The 26607-nt window shown below is 43.8% G+C and overlaps 1 protein-coding gene across 2 annotated transcripts; it reads right to left on the bottom strand.

The window, feature by feature from the left end:
• Window positions 1–1017: 1017 nt before the first annotated feature.
• Window positions 1018–26607, bottom strand: LOC133360558 (putative methyltransferase DDB_G0268948). 2 transcript variants are annotated; one of them, XM_061579354.1, is made up of 6 exons: window positions 26273–26607; window positions 18769–18929; window positions 17115–17328; window positions 14445–14545; window positions 13536–13673; window positions 1018–1565 (listed from the first exon to the last, which is right to left on the bottom strand). In XM_061579354.1, exons 1-6 carry the CDS (start codon window positions 26381–26383, stop codon window positions 1466–1468), a joined length of 825 nt encoding a protein of 274 aa, XP_061435338.1. In that variant the 5' UTR covers window positions 26384–26607; the 3' UTR covers window positions 1018–1465. The 2 variants fall into 2 exon arrangements, with proteins under 2 accessions (XP_061435338.1, XP_061435339.1); XM_061579355.1 differs by lacking the exon at window positions 13536–13673.

Raw genomic sequence — 26607 nt, 5'->3', positions numbered from 1 at the left:
AGAGGATGAGGGAATTTAAATCATTAAAATTCATCCACACATATCAGGTGTAAATAATAATGTAAAACAGCCCAGACTGTAAAATGTAGACATTAGCTCAATGACGTTTTATAAACTGCTGCGGTTTAGAATAATCCGTCTGCGTAAAGAAGCTCCCAAAACCTCACAGCGCAGCGTGTGCGTAAAGGAGCCGTGGTGTCCCTTGAATTTGCCTTCAATTTAACAAATTGTGTGTGTGTGTGTTCCGTTCGTTTTCTCCGCTGGACACAGAAGTCGCCTTTGCTCAAGATGCCACTTTATTAATCACTGACACAAAGACTGATACCGTCACTGCAGTATAGCCTAAATAAGTCCCACTGCATTGTAAGTGGCATGTGTGTGCTGTTTTAAGCGTCGTTTTACGTGCCTTCCGGGAACTGTGCTCATCGTACCTGCGCTGTCATATGTACTTAGCGTTCCGGCACCTTGTGATTTACAAATGAAGCACTGGATACATCATGACCTGCGCTAAAGAGGGCGGAAAACTATGAATTTCACCCTCCTGCTCTCCGCACATCCAAAGCCACTCTTTTCTCTCCCGGCTCTCTCTCTCACTCACCTCTCACACGTACACAAACACACACACACGACCCCGCCCCCCATGTCACTCACATGCATGCCGCATTCACTGCACAGGCACACAGTAGGAAACCAGAACATCATAACATTGTCCCACACAGCAGCTAACAGCGGGGTTGCTACAATATAAAACTCGCGGGCCGCACTAACATTCAACTTTCATATTAAGGTGGGGGCCACAAAATATCATCCCGAGGGCCGTAATTGGCCCGCGGGCCGCGAGTTTGAGACCCCTGCCTTACCTGATCGCAGTAGTTACAGGCTCATAACACAATAATAAGGCCACAATTTTAACTTTTTAAGTTGGTGCACGCAATGTGGTATTGTAACATGACAGCCGACAGTGGCAGCACTGATACCATGGCCAAATTTTTACGTTTTGCTCTAAATCATTTATAGAAACGTTAGAATCGATAGTATCAGTAAATGACAGACAAATCATAACTGGAATCCATTCTGTTCTTTTATTTGAAACGACATTACAGGGACTTCTACTTACGAACAGAACTCTGGAACCTAAGTCGATTTGTTTGTAAATCCAACTTTCGTTTTGTCGCTTCCAAACACTTACAGCATGTACAGGAAACAGAGGGAATGGTTTTAGAAATTGTCTATCTCTTATAGATGCCGCTGGTTCTTGATGTTCTGCAGATATACAGTAGATGCCACCACCACTATCTATTGCGAGGCAGTTGAACATACGACCCTCGGTCCGAACATGCTACTGGACATACGGATGTTTGTTCATATACATGCAAGTTCATTAGTAGAAATGTTCCTAAGTAGGAGTCCCCGTATTGTTTGCAACAAACAGGTGGCTTTGAGCACTCTGGTCACAGCAGTAGCATTATGAGCTCTGAGAGTCGTTGCAGGCCAGCAGCAGAACGGTCTTCACCACGATCTTCATTTCAGCAGAAGCTGCTGCGTTACCCAGAGTCTCTTTAACTCTGAAATGCAACGAGAAGACATTACTGACCTATCAATACCCATTGTCATATTTATCATTGATCTGTGAAGACGGATCCATATCAGTGTCCAATTGCGCAAATAAAAATCGCCTGCAGCTGCTTTTTCCATGTCTGAGCGAGGAGTAGTGCCTGGGCGTAGCTAAGCGACGTCTGGTTATGACCCTGTAGTGTCAGTGCACCGACTGGCGGCTGTATGGGCTAATCATGGGTGGGAAAACAGCACACAGCCGAGTTATATGTGAGCGACCACTAGAGGGGGAAAACTAGGCCAAGGGTCAAAGGAGGGGATCTATCTGGAGCTCCGAGAACCCATGAGAGAGTTCTAAGAAAGGCATGGCCAGGGGCGGGGCATGGCCGCGCTCGGGGGATATAAGGGAGAGTGGAACGGGGTTTTGGGTGGTAGCCATTGGACTATGTAGTTAACATCGTCGTCGTCGCTATATAGTCAACCAGCTGTATAGTTAGACATCGCTGTTGTCGCTGTATAGTCAGCTAGCTAAATAGTCAGTCAAGGGTAAGTAACAGTGACTGTGATTAAAGTCGTAGCTGTATGCCGACGAGAAATAAATAAAAAGCACTCTACAGTCCGTGTCGGAAGTCATTACGTTACACCCCTTTACAGAGCCCGGCCGCATTTTAGCTCCACCCTTCCCCCACACACAAACGTCAAAAATTATAACAGCCTATCAGTTAGCAAAACGTGAAGCATGCAGTGAAAACACGGGACTAATTTGTCCAGCAGATCGGCGCTTGAGGGTCGAGTATGCGTTTACAGTGAGCAGCAACCGGTTGTAGACGTCCACATCTAAGCGACTCGGTTGTGTACAGAGTTGAAAACATTCTTATTCGAGTGCAGAGCAGTTTTAAGCAGCTCTTCTAAAACGACAGGACAAAGTGTTTTAATTACGTTTGTGTGCATTCAGACTTAAATGAATACCTACATCAATGTGGGTAGGCAAATTACAGTTCGAGAGCCACCGAAGCGAACGGATGAACCAGGGAAGTCACCATTTCAATTCGGACATCCTCTCATTTCACGTAAAGTTTAAATGTATTCATGAAGGCAATTAGTAAAACAAATGAATATTCTATGGGTCTTTCGCTAAAGCCACGTAGATAGAAAAATTATAAAAAAAAAATATCACGACGTTTCGATCGCAACACAGCAATCGTTTTCAGGTTAATTTAAAAAAAAATCATTTTTCTATCTACGTGGCTTTACCCAAAGACCCATAGAATATGAATTCCTGCAGTCACGAAAGCTTTAAGTCAAAACAATGAATATTAAACAATCAATGAAAAGTAAACATGGTTAAATCCAAAAATGTACATTATTCCTACCAGGGCTGGATCATGGTCCCGTGAGGCCCCTGGGCACATTTCTTTTGGAGCCCCCCACCCCCCCCCCCCGCTTTCCTATATTGGTGTCTTTATTGCCTTCTCCCTACTAGATCGTCAAAAAATAGCTGTCTGACAAGGTCGGACTCTATTGACATAAGTGACAATGAGCCGAGACGTGTTTGGCACATGCTACGCCGCAGCATATTTTTAAATATTCTGCTTAAAAGGGAAAATGTTCGCTCACCCTGGCAGTTTGTCACTGGCAAAGTTAGAAAAATCCGAAGTGCCACGAAAACATTGAGGAACACTGACTGCAGATTAAGTGCCTGCAACGTCTCAAGCAATTTAGTTGGGCACTTCTAACCGTCAGACATGAAAGACTTGAATTAGTTCGTTGACAAAGCGGTGCTTCTACAGAGATGTCAATGTCACTTTTCTGTAGGTGCATGGTTGTAGCGTGGAACCGGTTAAGTAGGACGTCCCAGAAATGTGCCACGAACACATCTCTAACGTGTCCAATTTAGCACAGGGTCCAGCGGCCCCAATTCGAGCATCTCTTTTCTCATTATCATCATTGCAAATACCACTAAAGGCCTCTAATGTCGGTGTAGTTTCTCCAGTGCCTCAGTTGACTCTGCCCGAGCACTGGACAGCGATTTTAATGTCAGTCTGACATCCGTCTGACTGCACCATGTTAAAAAAGACTCGTTATCCTCTGGGCTACTGCCGTCGAAGGTGTTAACACCAACTAAGTTAAGTGAATGCGCTGCGCAAGGCACATACTCAGGTTTTTTTTTTATTCAGGTGGGCCTGTAGCCCATTGTATTTTTCCTGACATGTTACTTGCATTGTCATATGACCGACCTCTACAGTTTGAGTGGTCCAACCCAAGGCTCTCCACCATCAAAGTCACATGGTCTGCTAAACTTTTACGAGTGTCGCTCTCAATTGGCTCAAAGCCCAGGAATCGCTCCACCACATTCCCGTTGCTGTTAACCACAACTTGGTGAGCATATGTTTACGTTGATCCCTTCTTGGCCAAACTATTATGGGTGCCACAGTAGCGATATTTTAACTACCTTGCCTGGTATACAGGTTGTTGTGGGTTAGATCCGATTCCTGTATATTTGGAGTCTGCGTGTCTCTCCACGTGCTCACGTGGATTTTTCTCCGGGTACTCCGATTTTTCTCCTCCACATTTAGAAAACAAGCATTTAGAGTATTTGGCGTATTTGCACAATTTTTAAATCCACGTGATAAGCCACTACGTTGAGCAATCATTTATGGACAGATCATTTCTTTAAAATATCTAAATAGCTCAGTGGACCTTAACTGGCAAAATACAACTATTAGTTTGCTAAAAAAAAAAAGAACCCCAATGTGGGAAAAACAGTGCCGACTTGGCGTGTCTCTCCTGGATAATTAAGTTTATTAGCATTTTCTTGGTTCTTTCGGTAAAGTCACGTAGAAGGGAAGTAATAAAATAATAAAAATAAAACACAATAAAACAATTCTCACGACGTTTCGGCCACAACGCAAGCAGCCGTCCTCAGGTGAAAACCAGGTCTGTCGAGGTGACAGAGTCTGAATGAAACAGCACACGAGCTTGGAGCAATATATATAAGCTGGGTGCCTTGACAAAGGAATTTGCATATCAAGAGGAATTTAGCATATTTATGGGAAATGCAGGAATGTGATTAGTACTACATATGCATGTGCATTATGCAGGCCGCAGTTGCTGCTGCTGCTGCCGCTGCTGCTGCCGCTGCTGCTGCCGCCTTATACATTTTAATATAACACTATGTATTATTCTACCCACCCTAATGTGTATCACACTGACATTACTCTGCACACTGCACCAAGCATACAAATGCCACACTATCTGCCACTATACACTGTACCATTGACCGTCGTGTTAATGGGTGAGTGGTGAGGGGAAACTTGCAGCGGAGCAAATAATCCATTCCCTGCGGAGAATACAATGCCAGTGAGTGGAACGCGGTCTGAAAGTCACCGTAAACGTGAGCACAATCAGTTAAGATCCGAAATGGTTTATTACGTCCTTCCAATGATTGCTAAGCCAGAATCCATATTCTCGGTTGAAATTGTCTCCGTGTTTGTATATGTGGATCGCCTCATGAACGAATCTCTCATGATAGCCAGATGGCTTGCAGAGAACCTCTGTCTTGGAGAAGTCAATGTCATGTGAGCCCACTGAATTGTAGCAGTGATCTGCCACGGCTGAGGTGTTTGTCCAACCGTGTTTCAGGTCTGCTTTATGTTCACGGATGCGGTCCGAGACATGTCGTTTGGTTTCTCCAATGTAACTGCTACCACAGAGGCAACTTAGTTTGTAGACGCCAGGGTACTGTATGTCTGGAACCACATCTTTTACAGACGGGACCAGATCACGGATTTTATGTACTGTGTTGAATCGGACTTGGATATTGTGTTTAATCAGGATTTTGGAGATCTTTTTTTTGACTCCAGCAATGTAGGGTAAGGTGATGGTCTTGAAAGGCTCCTCAACAGGATCCTTCTTGATGGTTGGAGTGATGTCCTTGCGGATTGTGTAGTCCGAGTAACCATTAGCCTTAAGAGCTTGGCGTACGTGTTTGAGTTCACTGTCAATGTGTTCCTGGTCGGAAATGCATTGGGCTCTATGGTATAGAGTCTTTATGAGGGAATGCTTCTGGGATGGATGGTGGTGGGAATCCGGTTTTAGGTAAGCATCCGTATGGGTGGCTTTATTGTAGACAGAATGGCTCATTGGACCATCAGGTCTCCTTTTAATTAGGACATCCAAAAAGGGTAGCTTGCCATCTTTTTCGACTTCCATGGTGAATCTGATGGCTGGGTGTATGGAATTGATGTGGTCGAGAAATTGGTCTAGAGCAGGCCGGCCATGTGGCCAGATGACAAAAGTGTCATCTACGTACCTCTTCCATAAGGTCGGGCGTAGAGTGGCAGTCTTGATGGCGTCAGTCTCAAATTTCTCCATGAACACGTTGGCTACAACCGGAGATAGGGGGGAGCCCATTGGGGTGCCCTCAGTTTGCTTGTAGAAAGTTCCATTCCAGGTGAAGTATGTATTGGTTAAGCAGTGTCTCACCAGGGGGGGGGGGGGGTACCCCAGCATTCAGTCCTTGATGAACCAAGTCTTCAATGGTGTCAGGTACAGGAACTTTGGTGAATAAGGAAACCACATCAAAACTGACAAGCAGGTCGTCTGGGGACAGGGCAATCCCCTTGATTGTCGATACCAGGTCAGTAGAGTTTAGTACCGCAGAGGTGGTTTTTCCAGTGAAAGGCCGTAGGATTTCAGACAAAAAACGAGCCAGTTTATTTGGTGGGGGAGTTGATAGTAGAGACAATGTGACGAAGAGGTGTATCTTCTTTATGTATCTTTGGCAAGCCGTATAATCTTGGTGGTCTGGCTGCAGAAGGTTTCAACGAGAACTGTTTGGTCTGATCAATTAATGCGGTTGAATCAGAAATGATTTGCTTGGTTTTAGAGACGAGATGTTAACAAAGTCGTAATTAATCGCAGTAACAGTTCTATTTCTGAAGGCCTGAAATCCGTTTTAGCTAAAGGACTAAACTTTGCAGTCACACCTAGACACATACCAGTTAATGATATAATTGCTAGAGTAGATGTAGCTCTCTAGGGCCTAAGTCACATCGCTGCAGATGTAGCAAGATCTGAAATCTCTGGCGTCTACAAACCAAGTTGCCTCTGTGGTAGCAGTTACATTGGAGAAACCAAACGACATGTCTCGGACTGCATCCGTGAATATAAAGCAGACCTGAAACACGGTAGGACAAACACCTCAGCCGTGGCAGATCTCTGTTACAATTCAGTGGGCTCACATGACATTGACTTCTCCAAGACAGAGGTTCTCTGCAAGCCATCTGGCTATCATGAGAGATTCGTTCATGAGGCGATCCACATATACAAACACAGAGACAATTTCAACCGAGAAGATGGATTCTGGCTTAGCAATCATTGGAAGGACGTAATAAACCATTTCGGATCTTAACTGATTGTGCTCACGTTTACAGTGACTTTCAGACCGCGTTCCACTCACTGGCATTGTATTCTCCGCAGGGAATGGATTCTTTGCTCCGCTGCAAGTTTCCTCTCACCACTCACCCATTGACACGACGGTCAATGATAGAGTGTATAGTGGCAGATGGTGTGGCATTTGTATGCTTGGTGCAGTGTGCAGAGTAATGTCAGTGTGATACACATTAGGGTGGGTAGAATAATACATAGTGTTATATTAAAATGTATAAGGCAGCAACTGCAGCAGCAGCAACTGCAGCAGCAGCAGCAACAACTGCAGCAGCAACTGCGGCCTGCATAATGCACATGCATATGTAGTAGTAATCACATTCCTGCATTTTCCATAAATATGCTAAATTCCTCTTGATATGCAAATTCCTTTGTCAAGGCGCCCAGCTTATATATATGCTCCAAGCTCGTGTGCTGTTTCATTCAGACTCTCACCTCGACAGACCTGGTTTTCACCCGAGGACGGCAGCTTGCGTTGTGGCTGAAACGTCGTGAGAATTATTTTATTGTTTTATTTTTATTATTTTATTACTTCCCTTCTACGTGACTTTACCGAAAGAACCAAGAAGATGAATCCCTGCAGTCACGAAAGCTTTAAATCGAAATTTATTAGCATTATTACATTCTTTTTAAATAAACGAATTACGAGTCACCGTATTGGTAGTGGAAAATGTAAAGCCTGCGTATGAAATAAAATAACTCCAACTAAAATGAGACCATCGGCTTCTTAAACGCAGGTGGGATTTGTTTGATATCGTGATATTTCAGAGCTGGAATCTCGCAAGAGCAGCCTCTAGTTGGGGTTATCTGCAGTGCTATAGCTACTCAACCCGAACTATCAATACTTGCCTGGTCTTTGTACTGTTCGCATTTTGGTTCAACACTGGTAGTGATACAAGGCCAATCAGTTTGGAAAGACAATTTATATTTTGGTCGTGAATGCCTACTGCTACGTGTTAAACCAGTTTGTTTTGTTGCTTTGGGAAGAAAACAGACGGAGGAAATCCACGTAGAAAAAAAAACCTCCAGGAGAAAGGCACCCGAAGTGAGGAATCGAAGCACGCGATTCCCACCGTACTGCGTGGCAATGTACATAAAGTTCACACGCTAACCTTAGAATTTAGATCACCATCATCAAAAACGGGTAAAAAAATCGTGGCCGTATTTAAAAACTGCACGCCCTTTGGAAAACGTGTCACCGTTGACAATCCGGCAATTATCACCCAATGATGATTTGTGCCTTGCGGGGTTCATATGAATAAGCCTGGACGTCAATGACTATTTATATAATTTAGACTTCCGATTTAACTCTGGCCTATCGTGATTATATTTACTTTAATTATTCATGTTTCCTTCTCTTTACGAATTGTTTTTGCTCTCATGAGTGTTTCTACATGTCTTTGGAAATGTTTGGCCTTCTATTTCAACTTGTGTGTAACTACTTTACCATATTCGCACTACCAAGACAAAGGTGAGTGGGGGAAAATTACGAAATGTGCAGTGGACACCTAACGGGCTATCTGCCCATGGATCGTGATGATTCATAATCGACGTTTTTGGGTTTAGATCGCGTTATTTATAAATGTGTCGTAACCCTCCACCACCCGACACGGCCAATCAGTAAAAATGTGTCACGTTGACAAAGACAAATAGTTCACTGCTTTAGCCCACCGGTGTGTTGAAGCCACAACATTTACAATTTGAGTACGACGTTTCGCTGGTAATTGCATCCAGCATCATCGGGCAATTCGCCAGAATGGTGAGGCTCTGCTGTGTCTCCCGTTCTTATATAGAGCAGCAGCAGAGTGACGTCATCATTAACTCATCAGGTGCAAAGATTCAAGGGGGGAGTGATTGTAATTATATACTAGATTAGTAATCAGGCTATTGTTACGATGCGAGTTGTAGATTAGTAATCATTTGGAATGTGTTTTATTGTGATTATGCTACATTAGTAATCAGTTAGTGGTTGTTTCCCTTATAAGGAATTGTAATGTATCTTATTTAATAATACGCTTCCAGGCCGCAGTAAGCCTGTAGCTGTCTGAGCGATTAAAGTTATTTCTGTTTCTCTCAATTTCAATCGATTCTCTAATTAGTCTTTGCCAGTAGTAACTAGTTTTACACAACACTTCCACCGTTGTCAAAATCAATTGAGTGTCCCTGTTGGCATGCATGTTCTGCTACTGCCGACAGTTGTGTTTGTGATAGTTTAATATTTCTCTGGTGTTCTTTTAGTCGTACACTAACGTTACGCCCTGTCTGTCCAATATAGCATCTGCCACATACACAATTAATCCGATATACACCTTCTGTTGATAATTTAGGTAATTCGTCTTTAGTGCACGTTACTAGTTGTTGAATTTTGTGTACTGTACCAAATCTTACTGTAATGTTTTGCTTTTGCAAAACACGGGCTAATTTATCAGTTACTCCTGAGATAAAAAAACCCGGCCATTCAGTTCACCATGGAAATGGAGGTGAATAACACATTCCCGTTCCTGGATATTTTACTTGGGCATGGCCTAAATGGTAAAATAACACACAGCGTTTACAGAACGCAAACGCACACTGATGCCTATCTGAATGCAGATTCGCATCATCACCCAGCTCAGAAATCCTCTCTTATCAAGACGCTCATACATCGGGCTAAAACAGTGTCAGATGGTGAAAGTCTAGTGAGAGAGATTAAACACGTTAAAGAAGCACTAAGACAGAATGGCTACAATAATGCTCAAATTAACAGAGCACTAAAAGCCAAATCACGATCGCAAAGCAACACTGCTGAAAGCGATCAGATTATTAAAACAATAAAAATACCATTTATCTCAGGAGTAACTGATAAATTAGCCCGTGTTTTGCAAAAGCAAAACATTACAGTAAGATTTGGTACAGTACACAAAATTCAACAACTAGTAACGTGCACTAAAGACGAATTACCTAAATTATCAACAGAAGGTGTATATCGGATTAATTGTGTATGTGGCAGATGCTATATTGGACAGACAGGGCGTAACGTTAGTGTAAGACTAAAAGAACACCAGAGAAATATTAAACTATCACAAACACAACTGTCGGCAGTAGCAGAACATGCATGCCAACAGGGACACTCAATTGATTTTGACATGTTGTGTATGTACCCCCTTTTTATTTTTTTTTAATATTATTTTTTTTAAGGCTTATTCTGCCATCATATATAATATTGTTTTTTTAATAGACACGGGGCCACGTGGGAACGAACACGCCCCCACACTTCCACAGAGGCCCCCACACTTCCACAGATGCGCGCATACCTCATTTCAAAGGAAAGACGGCATGAAAGAGGGTAATCAAGGTCATAAACTCCCCGAATTTCACACAAGAGGAACAAGGGAGGGGGGAATGGCAGGCGGGGGGTTGCAGAACCAGGAGACACGGAGGAAGAGATAATTATATTCTTAACAAAGAAACAGCATCGACGACAAAAAGCACAGATGGGTCTTTGAACCATGTTAAATACACAAGTTACCAACTCAACCATAAAGATTAAGCAAACAGTATCCATCCTCACTCCAATTGAAAACCAAAAGACAATCTGCACCAGAATCGCGACCCATCATTGTTAATTAAGTACTGACATTATTTACCTTTAAAGAATATCTACACGGCCGGGCCGAAGCATCAAAGAATAATTAGGGCATCTCTTTCGCTCCAAAACAAATTCCTAGCCGGGATATCAGATCAAATAATCACAAGAAGTCGAATAATAAGTACGGAATTAAAATAGAAGAGGAATCAAGGGCGGAGAAGGCTCTCAAAATTAACCAAACACAACACCCATGGGAAGCGAGCAACACGACCGCCTTTGTCTTTCCGAGAGGATCTCCACACACAGGCACCAAGCCAGGAAATGACACCCATAAAGGTTGGGTCACGATGAAACATCGTGAACACGGTTTCGGCATAACCAAGCAGCAAATAAGTCGCATTTCAACTTCCAAACCAAACCAACTTAAGCTGTGTGAGACAAAGGATGTGATCCCAGAGCAAGGGAGTGAATAGTTAAGCTCGCTTAACGCGTAGGTTTTCGCGACAAATATTATTCAGTAACAAAACATGGATTCGAATGTTTTTTTTTTAACTCAACGCGAATCATCGGTCTGGCTAATGGATAACTTCTGAAACAGCCGACACGAGGCCCCCACCCCCACCCCCTTTCTTCCAGAACGACACACACAGCTGTGTCTTCAAAGCTAATAAACACACGGACAAACACGCACGCGAAACACACGGACGGACACACACACGGACGCAGATGGTCCACCCCCACAGGAAGGTTTTATGACACAGCTTTTGAACAACTCGGGAAGCCGAGTGGAATTTTCCGATATAAACCGAAGGAAAATCCATACAACTCAGATCGACAGGGGCTCTGGCCCCCATCACAGATCTCCAGGGCTGTGGCTCCATCTCTCCTCGTCGCCGCCAACGAAGAAGTTCCTGTCATTCAGAATGACGAGGTTTGCGGAGTAGCGACGCGTAGCTACAAGCCGAGGTCTGCACCACCTGAGAAGAATCGCTACCCTGAGTCGCAGAGCTGCGAGTGAAGCCAACAAAGACGCCAACGTCCACCCTGCCACGAACGAAGCATCGCTCCTCGTCAGAGTGACGACCAGCGAACAACCCGCAGGAAAGGCGGAGATCGCTGAACGAGCGCTGACCGTGCGCCACCTTGCGCCACCGTGCGCCACCGTGCGCCACCGTGCGCCTCCGTGCGCCACCGCGCGCCATCGAGCGACAACGAGCGACACCTTGCGCCACCGAGCAACACCGAGCGACACGAGCGACCGAGCATCTTCAAGGACAGCATCGTGCCAACTCGTCATCTAGCAGTAGAAAGAGAGAGCGCACGAGCAGCACCAAGCCCCCGGAACCATCAAGCGCCAAGCAAGCAAGTTTCTTCAAGGAACATCGTGCCAACGCCGCTCAATCCAGCAGTGGAGAGAGAGAGAGAGAGAGCAAAAGCCGAGCGACACGCCGAGCGAGGGAGCAGCAGGAGCTGTTCGTATCCTCCCACACCACACAAGCTAACGACACAATTAATATTACGAGAGGACAACGCACACACAGCACGCACACGAATAAGACTTTCAAAAAGTGATCTTTGCGTTTCAAAAAGGGTTGCCATTTCGAGGTGGTGCGTTCAATATCAACTGATCGTGCAAAGCAGTTGCTGCCGTCGAGTTGCATGAATAAGAAATGTTTTAGTCATTCATTTTCGTTAACTGCATAATTTCGCCAATGAAGAAGTATTTCTAGTCATTCAATTTAGTTAATTGCATAATCTTGCCCATGAATTATTGACGCATGTTTAACCTGCATGATAGAATGTCACGTGCTTGTTAGAATAAAATTGTAATCAAGAAGCATATCGAGTGTTCCTTCCAAGTTCATGCAAAACTGTCTTATTCTTGACAACTGTATCCTGTGATGAGATATGAAAATGGAGACCTAAAATATTATAACACACACTAGGATAATCGGTAAATGAATCTATGATAATCGTGTTATCCTGATTGATAACTCTGGATAAACGAAACTAAGCAAATTATCATAACTGCACACATTAACATAATCGCAAGCCTCCGCATAAATTACTACGATTATCATAATTTATGCATATAATCACACGCATTATCATAATTTATGCATAGTAATACATACATTAACATAATTAATGCGAATTGCGCATTTTTTGGAAAATTATTAATTTTTATTATTTTCATCAAAATTTCATAATCACAACACATACAACAGACAACGTGGAAGTGTTGTGTAAAACTAGTTACTACTGGCAAAGACTAATTAGAGAATCGATTGAAATTGAGAGAAACAGAAATAACTTTAATCGCTCAGACAGCTACAGGCTTACTGCGGCCTGGAAGCGTATTATTAAATAAGATACATTACAATTCCTTATAAGGGAAACAACCACTAACTGATTACTAATGTAGCATAATCACAATAAAACACATTCCAAATGATTACTAATCTACAACTCGCATCGTAACAATAGCCTGATTACTAATCTAGTATATAATTACAATCACTCCCCCCTTGAATCTTTGCACCTGATGAGTTAATGATGACGTCACTCTGCTGCTGCTCTATATAAGAACGGGAGACACAGCAGAGCCTCACCATTCTGGCGAATTGCCCGATGATGCTGGATGCAATTACCAGCGAAACGTCGTACTCAAATTGTAAATGTTGTGGCTTCAACACACCGGTGGGCTAAAGCAGTGAACTATTTGTCTTTGTCAACGTGACACATTTTTACTGATTGGCCGTGTCGGGTGGTGGAGGGTTACGACACATTTATAAATAACGCGATCTAAACCCAAAAACGTTGATTATGAATAACATTGGTCGCGAAAGCCTACGTGTTAAACTGATCGTGATGATGATTGTGTGGCTAAAGTTGCCTTGAGCTTTTGTGGTATGAATGGTGCTCTATAAATATTATTATTATTATTATTACTATTGCAGCTCACCTTTTCTCTACATCTTCCATGAAGGCCTGTGCAGCAAGAGGTTCTGCAGCCTTCAGCGCATGGTATTCGGCGAAGCTGCCAATTAACCCCATGAATTCCGGTACTTTGACGAGTGCAAATACCCTGTCACCCTCCAGCCTGCGGGTGAATTAGAGAAACGCAGATGTCGATATTATTACTTCTACTTAAAGTCAACTTTGACTTTCATGTCCACGCCAACACTGGCATTGTGTCGAGTTACAAAAACCTAAATTGTAATGTTATACAACAAAATGTGCGTGATAAGACGCAACTTGTTCTTTGCTCAACTTTAGTTAAATATCTGTTAACAAACTAACGCATTAGCTGTGGTCCACATTTGTTTTTTTGGGTTAGGCCACGTGGAAATTGTACACACCAGATCTAGAGCAGACATGCTTTGAATTCATTAAGGGGTTTTTAGTTATTTGCGTAAACATAAAAAAATGTCATTAACCCACCTCCCCCGCCAACCAACCAGTAAAGTTTGTCACGTGAATAACAACGTGCCGATTAATTTGAATAAAACCACGACACCATTTACAAATTGAGTTTGGCGGTTCTCTGGCAATTATAACAACCAGTCTCATCAGGTCATTTGCCAGAATTGTGAATAAGCCTTCCTGTTTCCAGTCTTATATTGCTTTAACTGTCATGATAAACATTACTCAGTGGCTGTGCGTGTGGTAATGTATGGCCCTTACTGTTTGAACCAGATGTCACTTGAAGGAATCTCAGAGATAGATAATTAAAATGGGGGATGAGAATGGAGAGAGACTCAAAGAGCCAGGCATCTTATACAGCATTTCCTTTCCAGCTACTTAAATTTTTAAAATGCTGATAAACCCCGCCACAGATTTGCGGTGCTAACCATAAAAAAAAAACTCGAACCTCTTCTTGTCCACAAACGGAATGGCTTCACACATGGCAGTATAATCTTCACGCAGGTGGTTCATCTTGTGATTCTCGTATGGGCGAAGATCTTCAAAGACCTAAAAAACAAAAAGGCACCACAACGGACCATTACATTGAACGCGTTAGGCCCGAGGGGGCTCAACATTTTCCTGCAACTGATAATACAATTGCCATTGGTTTTTGGGAATTGAAACAGACGTGGGATTTTCTTAGACGCCAATCTTCTTTCAGATCTCACCTCAGAACTAGAAGAATTCTGGTGAAGATTATGAAAACACTAACGTCCAGAATAAAATAGCTCACAGCTCCTGGCTTAAAATAATGTACATTGCAGGAGTAACTGATAATTAGCCAGAGTTTTGGAAAAACAAAAACAATCCAAGTGAGATTTCGCACGGATACGTAATATAAAACGAATATCCTGTACCAAACAAATTCTCGAACTTTTAAACAAGTGTGTACTGGATTAACTGCACTTATGGCAAATGCTATGTTGGTCAGATGAGATGAATTATTTGCATAAAACTGCAAGAACAAAGTAAATATTTAATTCTCACAAACACACTTGTCGGCAGTTGTAGAACATGCTTGCCAACAAGGACATGCAGTTGTTTTGGTAACATTGATGTGTTGTGAAACACTAATTCTAATTACTGGTCAAGACCAATTAGATAATCTATTGAAATTGAAACAACTAAAAATAAATGTAACTATTCTGACAGCTGCAGTCTTAGTGGTGCTGGGAAGCATATTGTATTATTAAGTAATACAACTTTAAATTGTTTCTCGTATCAAGGCATCGTATTAGTGATGAATTATGATTAACCCATCTGTTCAATATTAACATAATCCATTTTTTATGATTACATGAACCCACCCCCCTTGTTATCTGCACCCGATTGGCTCAGTGATGCTACATTGCTCTATTTAAGACGGGGAAACAGGAAAACTTCTTACATTATGGCAAATCGCCCTCGAAACGTTTATCAACTCAAATTGGAAATGTTGTGTGTTTACTGTCCAAAACACAACCGGTTAGTGCAGTAGTAACTAATTAGCACGTTTTGTTCACGTGACAGGTGGAGGTTTGCAAATGACATTTATATTTACGGGATCGAACCCAGCAAAAGCCTACCACTATTATTACGTATTTAACTGCACACACCCCCTTCATAAATGGAACATTAGAGACGCAATGGCAATGCGATTGTGGCCATGGAACCCAAACTATGGGATACACAGTAAACCACCGGTCTGCGCTCCTTCGGAGGTGGAGGAGGGTGGGTGTGTGGAAGAGGGAGAGGAGTATGAGCAATCTTACACCAGTCTCTCTTTCTTGGATGTGTGTGTATATATGCATGTTGAGCTTCTTTCGTTACCATACATAGCCAACCATGCCAATCGGAGGTTGTATATTTCCGAATGACTTACTGCTGTCTAATTATGGACGACACTTCATCACCTCTCCCTCAATTCCTCCAAGACCTAAAGATTATTGTTTCCTGCTTCCAATTCCCCTCTCATCTATCCCACAATTTAATTTCCCCCCTTTTCCCTCACTCCGGTCCACTGTGCTCGAAACCTTGGGGTCACCTTCGATCCCTCTCCAATCATACATGCTGCTGTCATATTTTCAACATCTGCCAAAATACTAATTTATTTCCTCATCTTTGCTCGTCTACTATAAATCGATGCTGTTTATTTTAAAATTCCTCACCCTCGTTTACAAATCGCGCCATGGTTCTGCGCCACCCTATCTCGCTTCTCTTTTTTTATCATTTCCCATCTAAGCCCCTGCGTTCCCAATCTCTATTGTCCCTTACTACCCCCACTCCCTCACTGTGATCAGTTACGTTTCTGCTCTTTTTTCTCTCGTGGCTCCCATCCATTGGAATAAACCTCTCACTCCACATCAAGACAACTTCACCCAGTTTTCGTTTCTCTCTTAAGACTTTTTTCAATAGTATATCCCCTCCACAATTTCGTGTCCTCATCCTTAAAACCTTTACTATCCTTTCCATTCCAAAACCTCGCCAGCCCTCCCCCTTTCCCCCCCTCCCCAACACTCAAGCCCCATCCCTTTTACTCATCAGCCAATGCACCATTTATACTTCTTGGAAATCGCCTTGAAAAAAAGCACTATATAAATATGAATACATCAAGTCTAAAGAAATGAGACGAGTATAGCGATGTAGTATATACGTATATATGTAGAACTTTTTGCACCATACGTAGCAAACCATGATAAATTGGAGCGGGGGAAGGACAAACTAAACACAAAAAGCAGTCCAAAAGAAGAGTTTTCAATCTATATGATGTTTGAAAGTGCATGGCTCCAGTGGCTTCCTAATATCGTAAGGAAAAGCGTTCCAGACGGTCGCAAATACTCATCTGAAAGCGTGCGATTCTGTGACCGTTTTTGTCCAATAGTTATTGAAGGCTGCTACTGTGAGGATGGCCAGAGTTGGGAGTGATTGATGGTTTATGCTCCTTGACGAGATCAGCAAGGTATTGTGTGGTTAATTTGTGGCATGCATTTTGTGTGTGTTGAGCGTGAAAGGTTGAAGTGAATGCAGAAAGAAAGAAATAAAATCGGGCAAAATGAATGAAGTACAAAACTCTGTTAGTGAAGTTGCATGGTATCACCTTCCACATGATTTGTGTGAGTTTCTCCGTGAAGGCTCCATACTCGACGTTCAGTGGGATCATGGGGGAATAGATGACGAGGCAGCCACGTGGCTGCAGCACCCGCTTGACTTCGCGCATGAAGGCTGGCAGGTCAAACCAATGCGCTGACGTGAAGGCGGTTAGCAGCGACACGGAGCCATCCTCTACGGGAAGGGTCTCGGCTGGCCCCACCCTACGATGTGGGAGGGGTGGGGGGAAGAAGGAAAACCAAAAAAATGTGCATAGCAGCGCGTTCATTTTTCACAAAGCGACAAACAAAAATACAAAGATTCCCCTGTGTAGCCTGCAACCGACTGTTGGGGACGAGTGCTGTTAGTAGCGAGCGGCGATGCCTATGAAGGCCGGCACTGTGGCATATGAAGGGGTGGGTGACCAGCACCACACCCCACCGATGGCGATCTTTTTACACACCGCACCAGGTAATCATGAAGCAGAGTCGACATAGGGGGAGGCCCTGGACTGGTTCAGAAAATATTCACCGTGATGGTCGCGAGCAGGAATCAAACTCGGGTTTGTAGCACAGGGCGCCCGAGAGACGATGTGTTACCATGGTCTCCTGGCTCCCCACATTCACACAGCAGGCTACCCTGTAGTAGTACACCCTATCGATGTTTATCCCGGACTGACAAACTGCTATCTCTTTCGGTGTCCAATCTGTCACCAATACATCAGAAGGAAAACTACTCTGCCTCATTACAGATTCTCCCCGTGAATTTAATTTCCCGCACGTGACAAGCGTGTTTTGGCAAGGTAAACATACTACAACCAATACCTTTTTGGGTTAGATCACGTAAATATGTGTCGTTAAAACCCACCACCACCCGACATAGCCAACTAGTAAGGGTTGTCTCATAAACAGAACATGCCAATTTGTCACTAGTACAGCACACCAGTGTGTTGGAGAGCCAAGCCACAATATTTACACTTTGCGCAAGAGCGCAGAAGTGTGGTCACCACATCTACGTCTCTATATAAGGAACGAAACAGGTGGACTTCTCCACAAACCTGGCTGTTACCTGATGAAGCTAGTTGTAATTACTGGTGAAACGTCGTACTCGGATTGTAAATGTTGTGGCTTGGCTCTCCAGCACACCGGTGTGCTGTAAGGTGATGAATTGGCAAGTTCTGTTTACGTGACAATCCTTAATCGTTGGCTATGTTTAGTTTGTATGGCATGATAATACACAAACATCACCATCCAAATCTGCCTCCAATCTCTCGACTCAATCCTTAAAAACACAGTATAGCCGTTTTAATGTGTCTCCATGGAAGGCCAGAGGGACTTTGTATCTGCGAGCGTGGGGTTGTTAACCTGTGGGCAGCGATTGGCACTATGAACCTGTTTACCCAAGTTCGATTCGTGCTCACGACCACCAACAGTGACGATTATCTGAACCAGTCCTGGTCCTTCTCTAGGTGAACTCAGCCTCAAATGAGTACCTGGTGCGGTGTGTAAAAACATCGCCAACGGGGAGGCAAAGGCGGTCGGGCGTGGTGCTGGCCACCCACCCCCTCCTGTACTGTACTGGCTTTCACTAGGTGCTAATCACTAACTTTGCTTGCCCCAACAGTCTGTAACAGGCTACATGGGGGATATGTATTTTGAACCTACATGTAGGTGATGTTGTTGGGATGTTTTGCGAGCATCGCTTCTTCTATCTGCGATGGGCTCACATCGATGCCCAACACGGTTTTGCTGATAGATGCCAGAAGCTCCGTGCCCTGCCCGCTTCCACAGCCAACATCCACAACGAGGCTGGGCTTGCTCCCCGTCTACATGCACACACACACACATAGGATTAATAGGCTTAATAATGTAGCCCCTTTCGCTCAGCCTTTCCACAATGGTTTCAGCTGGACGTCCGAGCGTTTTACCTGGCCATGGTTTCCTGAGTACGAGATAGAGAGAGGGGTGGGTAGGCAAGCTGGGATGTGACAGTGACAGAGCTATGGGAGAGCGGACTGTGGGTCTTGCAAAGTCGAGATTGACGCAATACACATGAAACTTCATAACGCTGAAATGAATCCATATTATAAATCAAGCGATTGGAGGGACGCCACACCTTATATTATATCATGTATTTATATAGTGCCTTAACCAAGGTGCTATACAGTGAACTTACTACGGAACAAGATGGTTGGCAAGATGAAATGAGACGAGTTGATGGGATATATGCAAAATGGTGGCGACGATGTGTGGAATAAACGAAGATGGAAATGAGACGAGTGGATTGATGATCGGTGACCATGGGGAGTTGGGGACAGTGATGGCGTTAGCACGAGTGGGGAGGACAGCAAGTGGAGAAGGAAGGGTGGGGCAAGAGAGAATGCGTGGATTTTAAAAAGAGAATAGCATATGGTAGTGAGAAGGTCATTGTTTGACGTGCAACGGTAGTTCATTCCAGTGAGGAGGGGCTCGGAGAGAGAATGAGCGAAGCCTAGACTGTGCGCACGGAGGGAGAGAAAAGAGACGGCAAAGATTTAGAACGCAGCGAGCGGGCAGGAAAGTAAAGTCGGATGAGAGAAGAGAGGTAAGGAGGAGCCGGGCAATGAGAGAGATTTATAAACTCAGCTAAGGAAGTTAAAAGGAGGCAACGATATTGAACGGGGAGCCAGTGTCGCTGAATGAGGAGGGGCGATGTGTGGGAATGGAAGAAGATTAAAATATTATAGGGGCAGCTGCGTTTTTAATTTGTTGGAGTGGTTTGAATGCGTATTATGGCAGACCATCATAAGATAATAGCAAGTCGAGTGAAAATAAGGGCATAAATAAGAAGTTTGGTGGCAGCGATTGTCATGAAACCGTGGATTTTAACGAATGTTGGTAAAGGTGAAAACGGCACGATTGAGTCGTGGAAGTTTCGTGGTGAAATGGGGAGAGAGTCGAAGATTACACCAAGGTTGTGGACCGACTCTACTGGAGTAAGATAAAAAATGGGAAAAGTAAATAGTGGGACAGAAAGGATGAAAATGTGAAGCTGTAAAGAAGAGGATGTGTTTGTGAATGGTTGATGGAGAAAAAGTGTTGGGTCATCCAAGAATGGATAACGCAATACAGTAGAACCCCACTCTTCATGACCACCGCTGTGAATAACTAAATGCTTAACGACAGGCCTCCATAGAGCCCAACGTCTGCTTAACTACCATTCCACTGTCAATGACTGGCTGTTGTAGGTACAGTAAATGTTAATTAATGCATTGATTAACCATGTTTATTTTAATATTATGCGTTTATAATGTTAGTATATCTATGTATTAATATCCATTGTTTAAACATCATACATTACACCTTTTGGGTGAAAGGTAACTTGATGCTATCGGAACAAATTTAGCTTTTAACATGTATTTCCTATACTCGATAAATGACCAAATCAGTCGAAAATGTACAGCTCGCAAAATTCACTGTACAACTCGCATTTTGCACATGCGCCACAGTCATCTCAGTCCTATCGCATTGTCTCACGTGCGAAGCTGCAAGTGCTTCTTGTAAATCGGCGTGGACTTTATGTCACAAATATCATCGAAAACCTTCAACGGTGAGTAGCAAGCATAGTGTGCCAGTGACAGTTCAGGTGGTGAGTGTAAGAAGTCTCAGCGGGCGTATGCTGGATGTTAAAATGGGAGTGATAAAGTGGAGCAGGGCAAGGTGAGCGTGTGGTTGATATTGGGCGCCATTTTAATCTTCCTCCAACGAGTGTACACGTACGATCATGAAGAAATTAGAGGCCAGCTTGTTTTAAAGCAGATGTTAAAATGACGTGGCAAATAAAGTGTTATCATAGAAAAAATGTAATGATTGCTCGCATTATGGATCGAGGATCTACACAACAAAAACTCCGATCAGCCGAACTCCTCATTCAGGAGAAGGCCCTAAGCTTGTATGGAGGAGACTTGAAAAAGTAGTTGGGAGAGGAAGAAGTAGCAAAAGAGAACCCATTCAAGGTCGCCCATAGATGGCTTTACAGTTGTCTTCAGGCATGATGTAGCTCACAGAACTTAAGTCCATGATGCCTGGAGTGGATGGCACCAACAGAGAAAGGAGCCTTGTTGCTTGCGCCTACAACCTTGCAGTGTCGTTTTTAGTCTTTTTTACTTTTACTCATAATGTCTTTGCTATTATTTCGTATGACCACAAAGCACTTTTAGGTCCCTTTGTTCAGACCCCCCCCCTTCCCCAAAGCAGCTCAATTTATCTTACCTGGTGTTCTTCTTCGGAGATATCAGCACGGACCGGGCAGGGGAGCCGGCGCTCTAGTGAGGCTGAGAAGATAGGCTAATCGACCCCCCACCCGGCTTCCCAATCTTAGGAGCCCAGGTTCAGTTCCGTGAGAAAAAGCTGGACGAGTGAAGATCGAAAATCTTCTACCAATGAGATGTGATGGAGTAATGTCCTTCGTTTGACCGAATCATGGCTCTCCTACTGGTGTTGGACCTCGCAATTCAGCCCACTAGATGTTTCATCGACCGGGGGGGGGGGGGGGGGGGGGACAGGACAGAACAAAGGCACCAGTGAAAAGCAAAGCAGAAGAGTAGGGGTATGCTTCACGATTAACCACTCTTGGTGGATACAAAGCCCTCCCCCATGGCCACCGTTCGGCAAATCAGATCACACTTCCATCCTGCTCCTACCCATCTATTAGGCAGACGCAGGAATTGCCTGTTACTAGAACTATTCAACACGGGTCTAACTAATCGAAATTTGTGCGTCAGGACTGTTTTTCTTCATTGGACTGGGAAATGTTCCAGGTCACCGGGAATAACAATCGACAATCACAAAGACAGTTACCGGGTTCATCAAGAAGTGCACAGAGGATGTTGTTCCAACAGTAACGATTCCTACATATCCCAACCAAAAACCGTGGATGGTAGTATTCATGCAAAACTAAAAGTGCGAACCACCACATTTAACAATGGTAGGGCGACTGGGAACATGGATTAATACAAACAGGCCAGCTACAACCTCCGAAAGGGAATCTTTGTGTTCATTCATCCCATGCATACAAGCACATAGTTAGTGCCATTTGGATTCCTTCGGATATTTTCGTGATTTTTTTTTATCTTTCCAATGTTTGTTTTACATTCTATTGCAGTGTTGTAGAGCTGACAACCTCAAACATTTCGTTGCACCTACAATAACATCAGCTTCACTGTCTGTGATCAATAAACTTGACTGAATACAGGGAGTCAGCCAACGTCGAAGTGGATGATGCAGAAATGTTTCTACTCAAGCCAAGATCATAAAAGTTATAGGTTAACGAAAAATACTTTTAAATGACGTTTAATATTGTGTTTTTTTTTTACTCTAAAATGTTTTTAGTCGTTGTTTAAAACCTGTCACAAATATTATTTCTATTAAAAGGAAAAACTTTTAAAGTGTATAGGGCTGCTTCTAAATGCTCATAAAAATGGTTTTCAATTAAGTTTTTATAAGTGTAATAAATCCCGTTCAGACGACGTCTTGACTTCAGAGTTGTTTATTCGTTTCTCCCGTTTACAGCCTTCCACCGCATTCATACACTCGGTTCCCTTGCCTCCCTCTCCGCTCCCTCGCGCTGCTGGAAGACAGCGTGAGAGAGACTGCCGCGGCCCGCCATGTGGCTGGAGCGGGACCACGGCACCAGCGTGGCTTCCCCCCCTTCATTTCTCCGCACACTGACCACGTGCTGTCTTTCTCCACCTCTTATAATACCTGGCCCAAGTGATACCACGTAGCCAATCCTCAGCCACACCCCTGGAAATTTCTCGAAGATACTGTCCAGCTCCAGGGCTACGCCCCTGGCTCGACTCCCCATTGGATGAGGCCGGCAGAACCCATAACTATCGCCCAGGTGTAACATCATTACATAAGTATAAATGCTGTTTGAAGATTAAAAAACAGAATTGGTTAAGTGTACATTGTATTTGTATGCGCAGCTTTCTTGCACCAAAAATAAGCTACGCATGAACCTAAATGGAGCAATAAGTCGACACGTGTTTGATGTCTTAAATAAAACTACTGTTTCTTAGTTCTTATTTACACAACGAACGCTTTCCAAATTTATATCTAGTCTTTTACTTTATGCCGTTATCACACTGTCAAAGACTTGTCTACTCACTCCATCTGGTTCTTCTCCTGGCTTCCCTTTTATACTTCCAGACCGGAAGTGACGTCATGAGCTCAACCAACAGTGTGTCTAACCAAGGGGGAGTCTAAACAGTTGGAATATTGAGAATAGGTATCCCCCCATTGTTTTTCTAACTAAAAACAACGCTGTCTGATAATAGGTTCCCATTTTTTCTGGCAACAAACAGGTGTTAAGATGCTAAAACACCAAACTGAAACCTTTTACAAGGAATCATGTCCACATTACCCACAATGTTTGTGGTCAGAATGCAAACAAAAAACATATCATAATATATACATTGTTTTTTTAAACTGATTGGTCCACACCAGGCAGCTTTTCTTTTAGCCTAGTCTCAAAACAGTGTTATACAAGACCAGGACACAAGGCGTCCCCTCTGTTGCCAAAAAAAGGGAAAATCCTATTCACATATTTTGGTACTGGCAAGGGAGGTCCCATGAAGTTGGAATATTCCAAGTCAAGTATTCCCAAGCTTCAAAAAATGTATGACAGATGTACATAAAATGTATACACAGAAGTAATAATACATTAACTGTCTAATGGCTCTTATCGTGTTGAACTGTACAGTTCAGGTACTGCAAATGTACAGTACGTTTCCTGTACATGTACAGTACGTATTCTGGTTAGGTAATAAACATTTTCCTAATGTACAGCTCCTATGGGAGAAATTTCCCCAGCTTCCCGTTGGATCGGCAATGTATATAATCTTACGGTTCCCATCACCTACCATTTCCATATATTCACATGGGGGAGCGAATTCCTCGTTATACATCTGCTGCCGACGTTAGTGTCAAGGTCGAGTTTTGCATCGATTCTCGTTTAAATCAAACTCAAATGGCAGACGGGGAGAATGCGCTGCCTTCCAGTTAGAAACCGCAGACTTGATCGTAATTATTTTATTGGCGAAGAATATTTACAAGTACTGTGCACAGACCGTTTTATTAGTTGATGGGTGGTTTGAGTGAGGAAGTGGTTGGAGTGGGGAGGGTCAACTCAATCTGTAACCCCTTTTAGGTCGATAAAGTACCTCCCTGGTTGGATGATTGACCGATCGGTCTACGTTAGTCGTAAACTTATTGGAATTCCACCGCCCTACCCCGTAAAGGTCTCCTGGCTTGTGTTCTGGGTTGAGAGACTTGTTTAATCTCTCAATGACTTGTTGTCATGGTTATTTTTGTTTTCATTATTTTTTCTACATCCTGCAGGATTTTAGTTTGCTTGCTAGTTGCTATAAAAAGGGAGGGATGTTTTCCCTCTTTGTACAATTAATGTGCAGTGTTGCAAGATTAATTTATGAATGACGCGATATAAAGTATGATTGCAGGGACTCCTACTTAGGAAAATTAGACTTCGGAACTTTCAGAGGTACGACCAAACTTGTCCACATGTCCAGTTGACCGTTTGGACCGAGACTCATAAGTTCAACTGCCGTCAATACATGGAGGCTGTTGCATCTACATCTTCAGAACATTAAGTGACATGTCCATCTACAGGAGATTATACAAGTGTAATGTAACTCAGAGACGCCGTCTTTTCCGTTTGTTTATTATCAAAAAAATATCAACCAATAACGCAACATGCAACTACGAGTAACTATATACACACGGGTGTTTGACACGACACTATTCTAAGATAACATGACTTCTTCTTGTGAGACAACTCGCGGGCGATGGAGACGGCCCGGTTATTTAAAAGCTTTTATTCCAACTATATACAGTCACCGTTTCAAACAGTTTCAAAACAATAACAACCCGCAAGAGGGACATTGCCGCGAATACAGGATCCCCTACATTTCCATAACACATGGAGTGTACGGATAACAAAAACTTTGCTGGTCCATCCAATACATAAACAAGAGTCCGCGATTGCCGAACCGAGTCTCGCTCCTCAATTCCCGGTGCAGTGGCAGAAAACTCTTCCAAGTGCCGCCTGTGTCAACGTTTGATACTTAGCAAAACAAGTCCCATAGATACCAATGGACATGTTACAAACGTGGTGTCTCACCAGGCCCGTGGTGTCCAGCTCTCGTTGGCTTCTCTATTTGCGGTGCTACGATTCAGCTTTGTATGGTCTTTCAGCAAAGTACCTGCGGGCCCCGAATTATCTGCAATACGACCGGGGTGTATATACTACTACCAAGCACTTCAGGAGCAGGACGTACTTCTCTCCCAGCCCTCGGCTCTTGCACTCGACGCTGGGGAAGGGGAGGTCGAGCCTTCTCAAGCGTTGCCCCAAGGATCTGGAATGTCTGTCCTGTAGTGATCCGGCACCCTACATGCCTCCGTGTTGTTTAGGAGGAAGTGTAAGACTCGTAGATTTTACTTGAACATAACATTTTTTCCTTTTCTGGTCTTTGCATTTTATTTGAGTGCACAATGGTTTTGATACCCCTTGAGTGGAGGTAATATTATATTTAAATAAATACGGTAGAAGCTACGGAGCTAAAAAATAAACTACGTTATTTTTATTTTACCATGTAAGGCCCCACCTAGCTGTTTTAGTCTGCCTCGGCAGCAGACCAAGCTTTCCCACCTGATGGACGCTTGTTGCACCAGAAACGTCGCGATTTATTGTATACCTACGTGACTTTACCGAAAGAACCAAAGGAGTATCTTTATAGCCACTATAGTTGGCACTCCAACGGAGGAGAAGCAAAACTACTTCTTGACCAGCAGAACTCGACATTGGCATTCAGCCCCCGAACGTATTGCCATACGCAGGAATATAATTCACGTTACAAATAGGAATAAATCCACGCCTATGCGATGGCTGTTAAATGGCAGTGCAGTAATGTTGTAATCTCCCCGTATAACCTGGTGGGTCCGCAAAGTCAAATTCGGCAAGAAAAACATCAAGCACGACCCACACGAAGCCGCTACGACCTCGTTGCATTGCGGTGAATGCGTGGGCGGTGCTGTGTTGCATTCGAGAGTGAAGCCACGCTCCACACATACACAATTCGAGAATTAAACCGCACTAAACACACTCACGTACCTTTACATACACGTAGTCGGTTAGGGTTGTCAAGACGTCTGCCGGCAGGATGGGCCGGTAGCACTTATACAGGCGGGCTAGTTCAGCGCCCTCAAACACGCGCACGGACATTGCTGCTGCGAGAAGGTGGAGCAGGTCTACGCGGGACTTATCTGGCTCAAGGTGTCGAGGAAGAGGTGGTGGTGGAGGAAGAGGTGGTGGAGGAAGAGGTGGTGGAGGAAGAGGTGGTGGTGGAGGAGGAAGAGGTGGTGGTGGAGGAGGAAGAGGTGGTGGTGGAGGAGGAAGAGGTGGTGGTGGACGAGGAAGAGGTGGTGGTGGACGAGGAGGTGGTGGCG

Source organism: Lethenteron reissneri, chromosome 69, assembly GCF_015708825.2.
Source record: "Lethenteron reissneri isolate LAM-NWPU_2019-01 chromosome 69, ASM1570882v1, whole genome shotgun sequence".
NCBI classification, from domain to species: domain Eukaryota; kingdom Metazoa; phylum Chordata; class Hyperoartia; order Petromyzontiformes; family Petromyzontidae; genus Lethenteron; species Lethenteron reissneri.
The sequence above is the reverse complement of the archived record's forward strand: the minus strand, read 5'-3'. Positions and strand labels throughout refer to the sequence as shown.

Bases quoted from the DNA above. Each gene is read 5' to 3' on its own strand.
- LOC133360558 (XM_061579354.1), bottom strand. From the start codon at position 26,383: ATGTCCGTGCGCGTGTTTGAGGGCGCTGAACTAGCCCGCCTGTATAAG. The intron at 18,930-26,272 runs GTACGTGAGTGT...GTGTGCATGTAG, and splicing joins CCGACTACGTGTATGTAAAG to ACGGGGAGCAAGCCCAGCCT. The intron at 1,566-13,535 runs GTGAGCTGCAAT...GTTGCATTTCAG, and splicing joins ATGGAAGATGTAGAGAAAAG to AGTTAAAGAGACTCTGGGTA.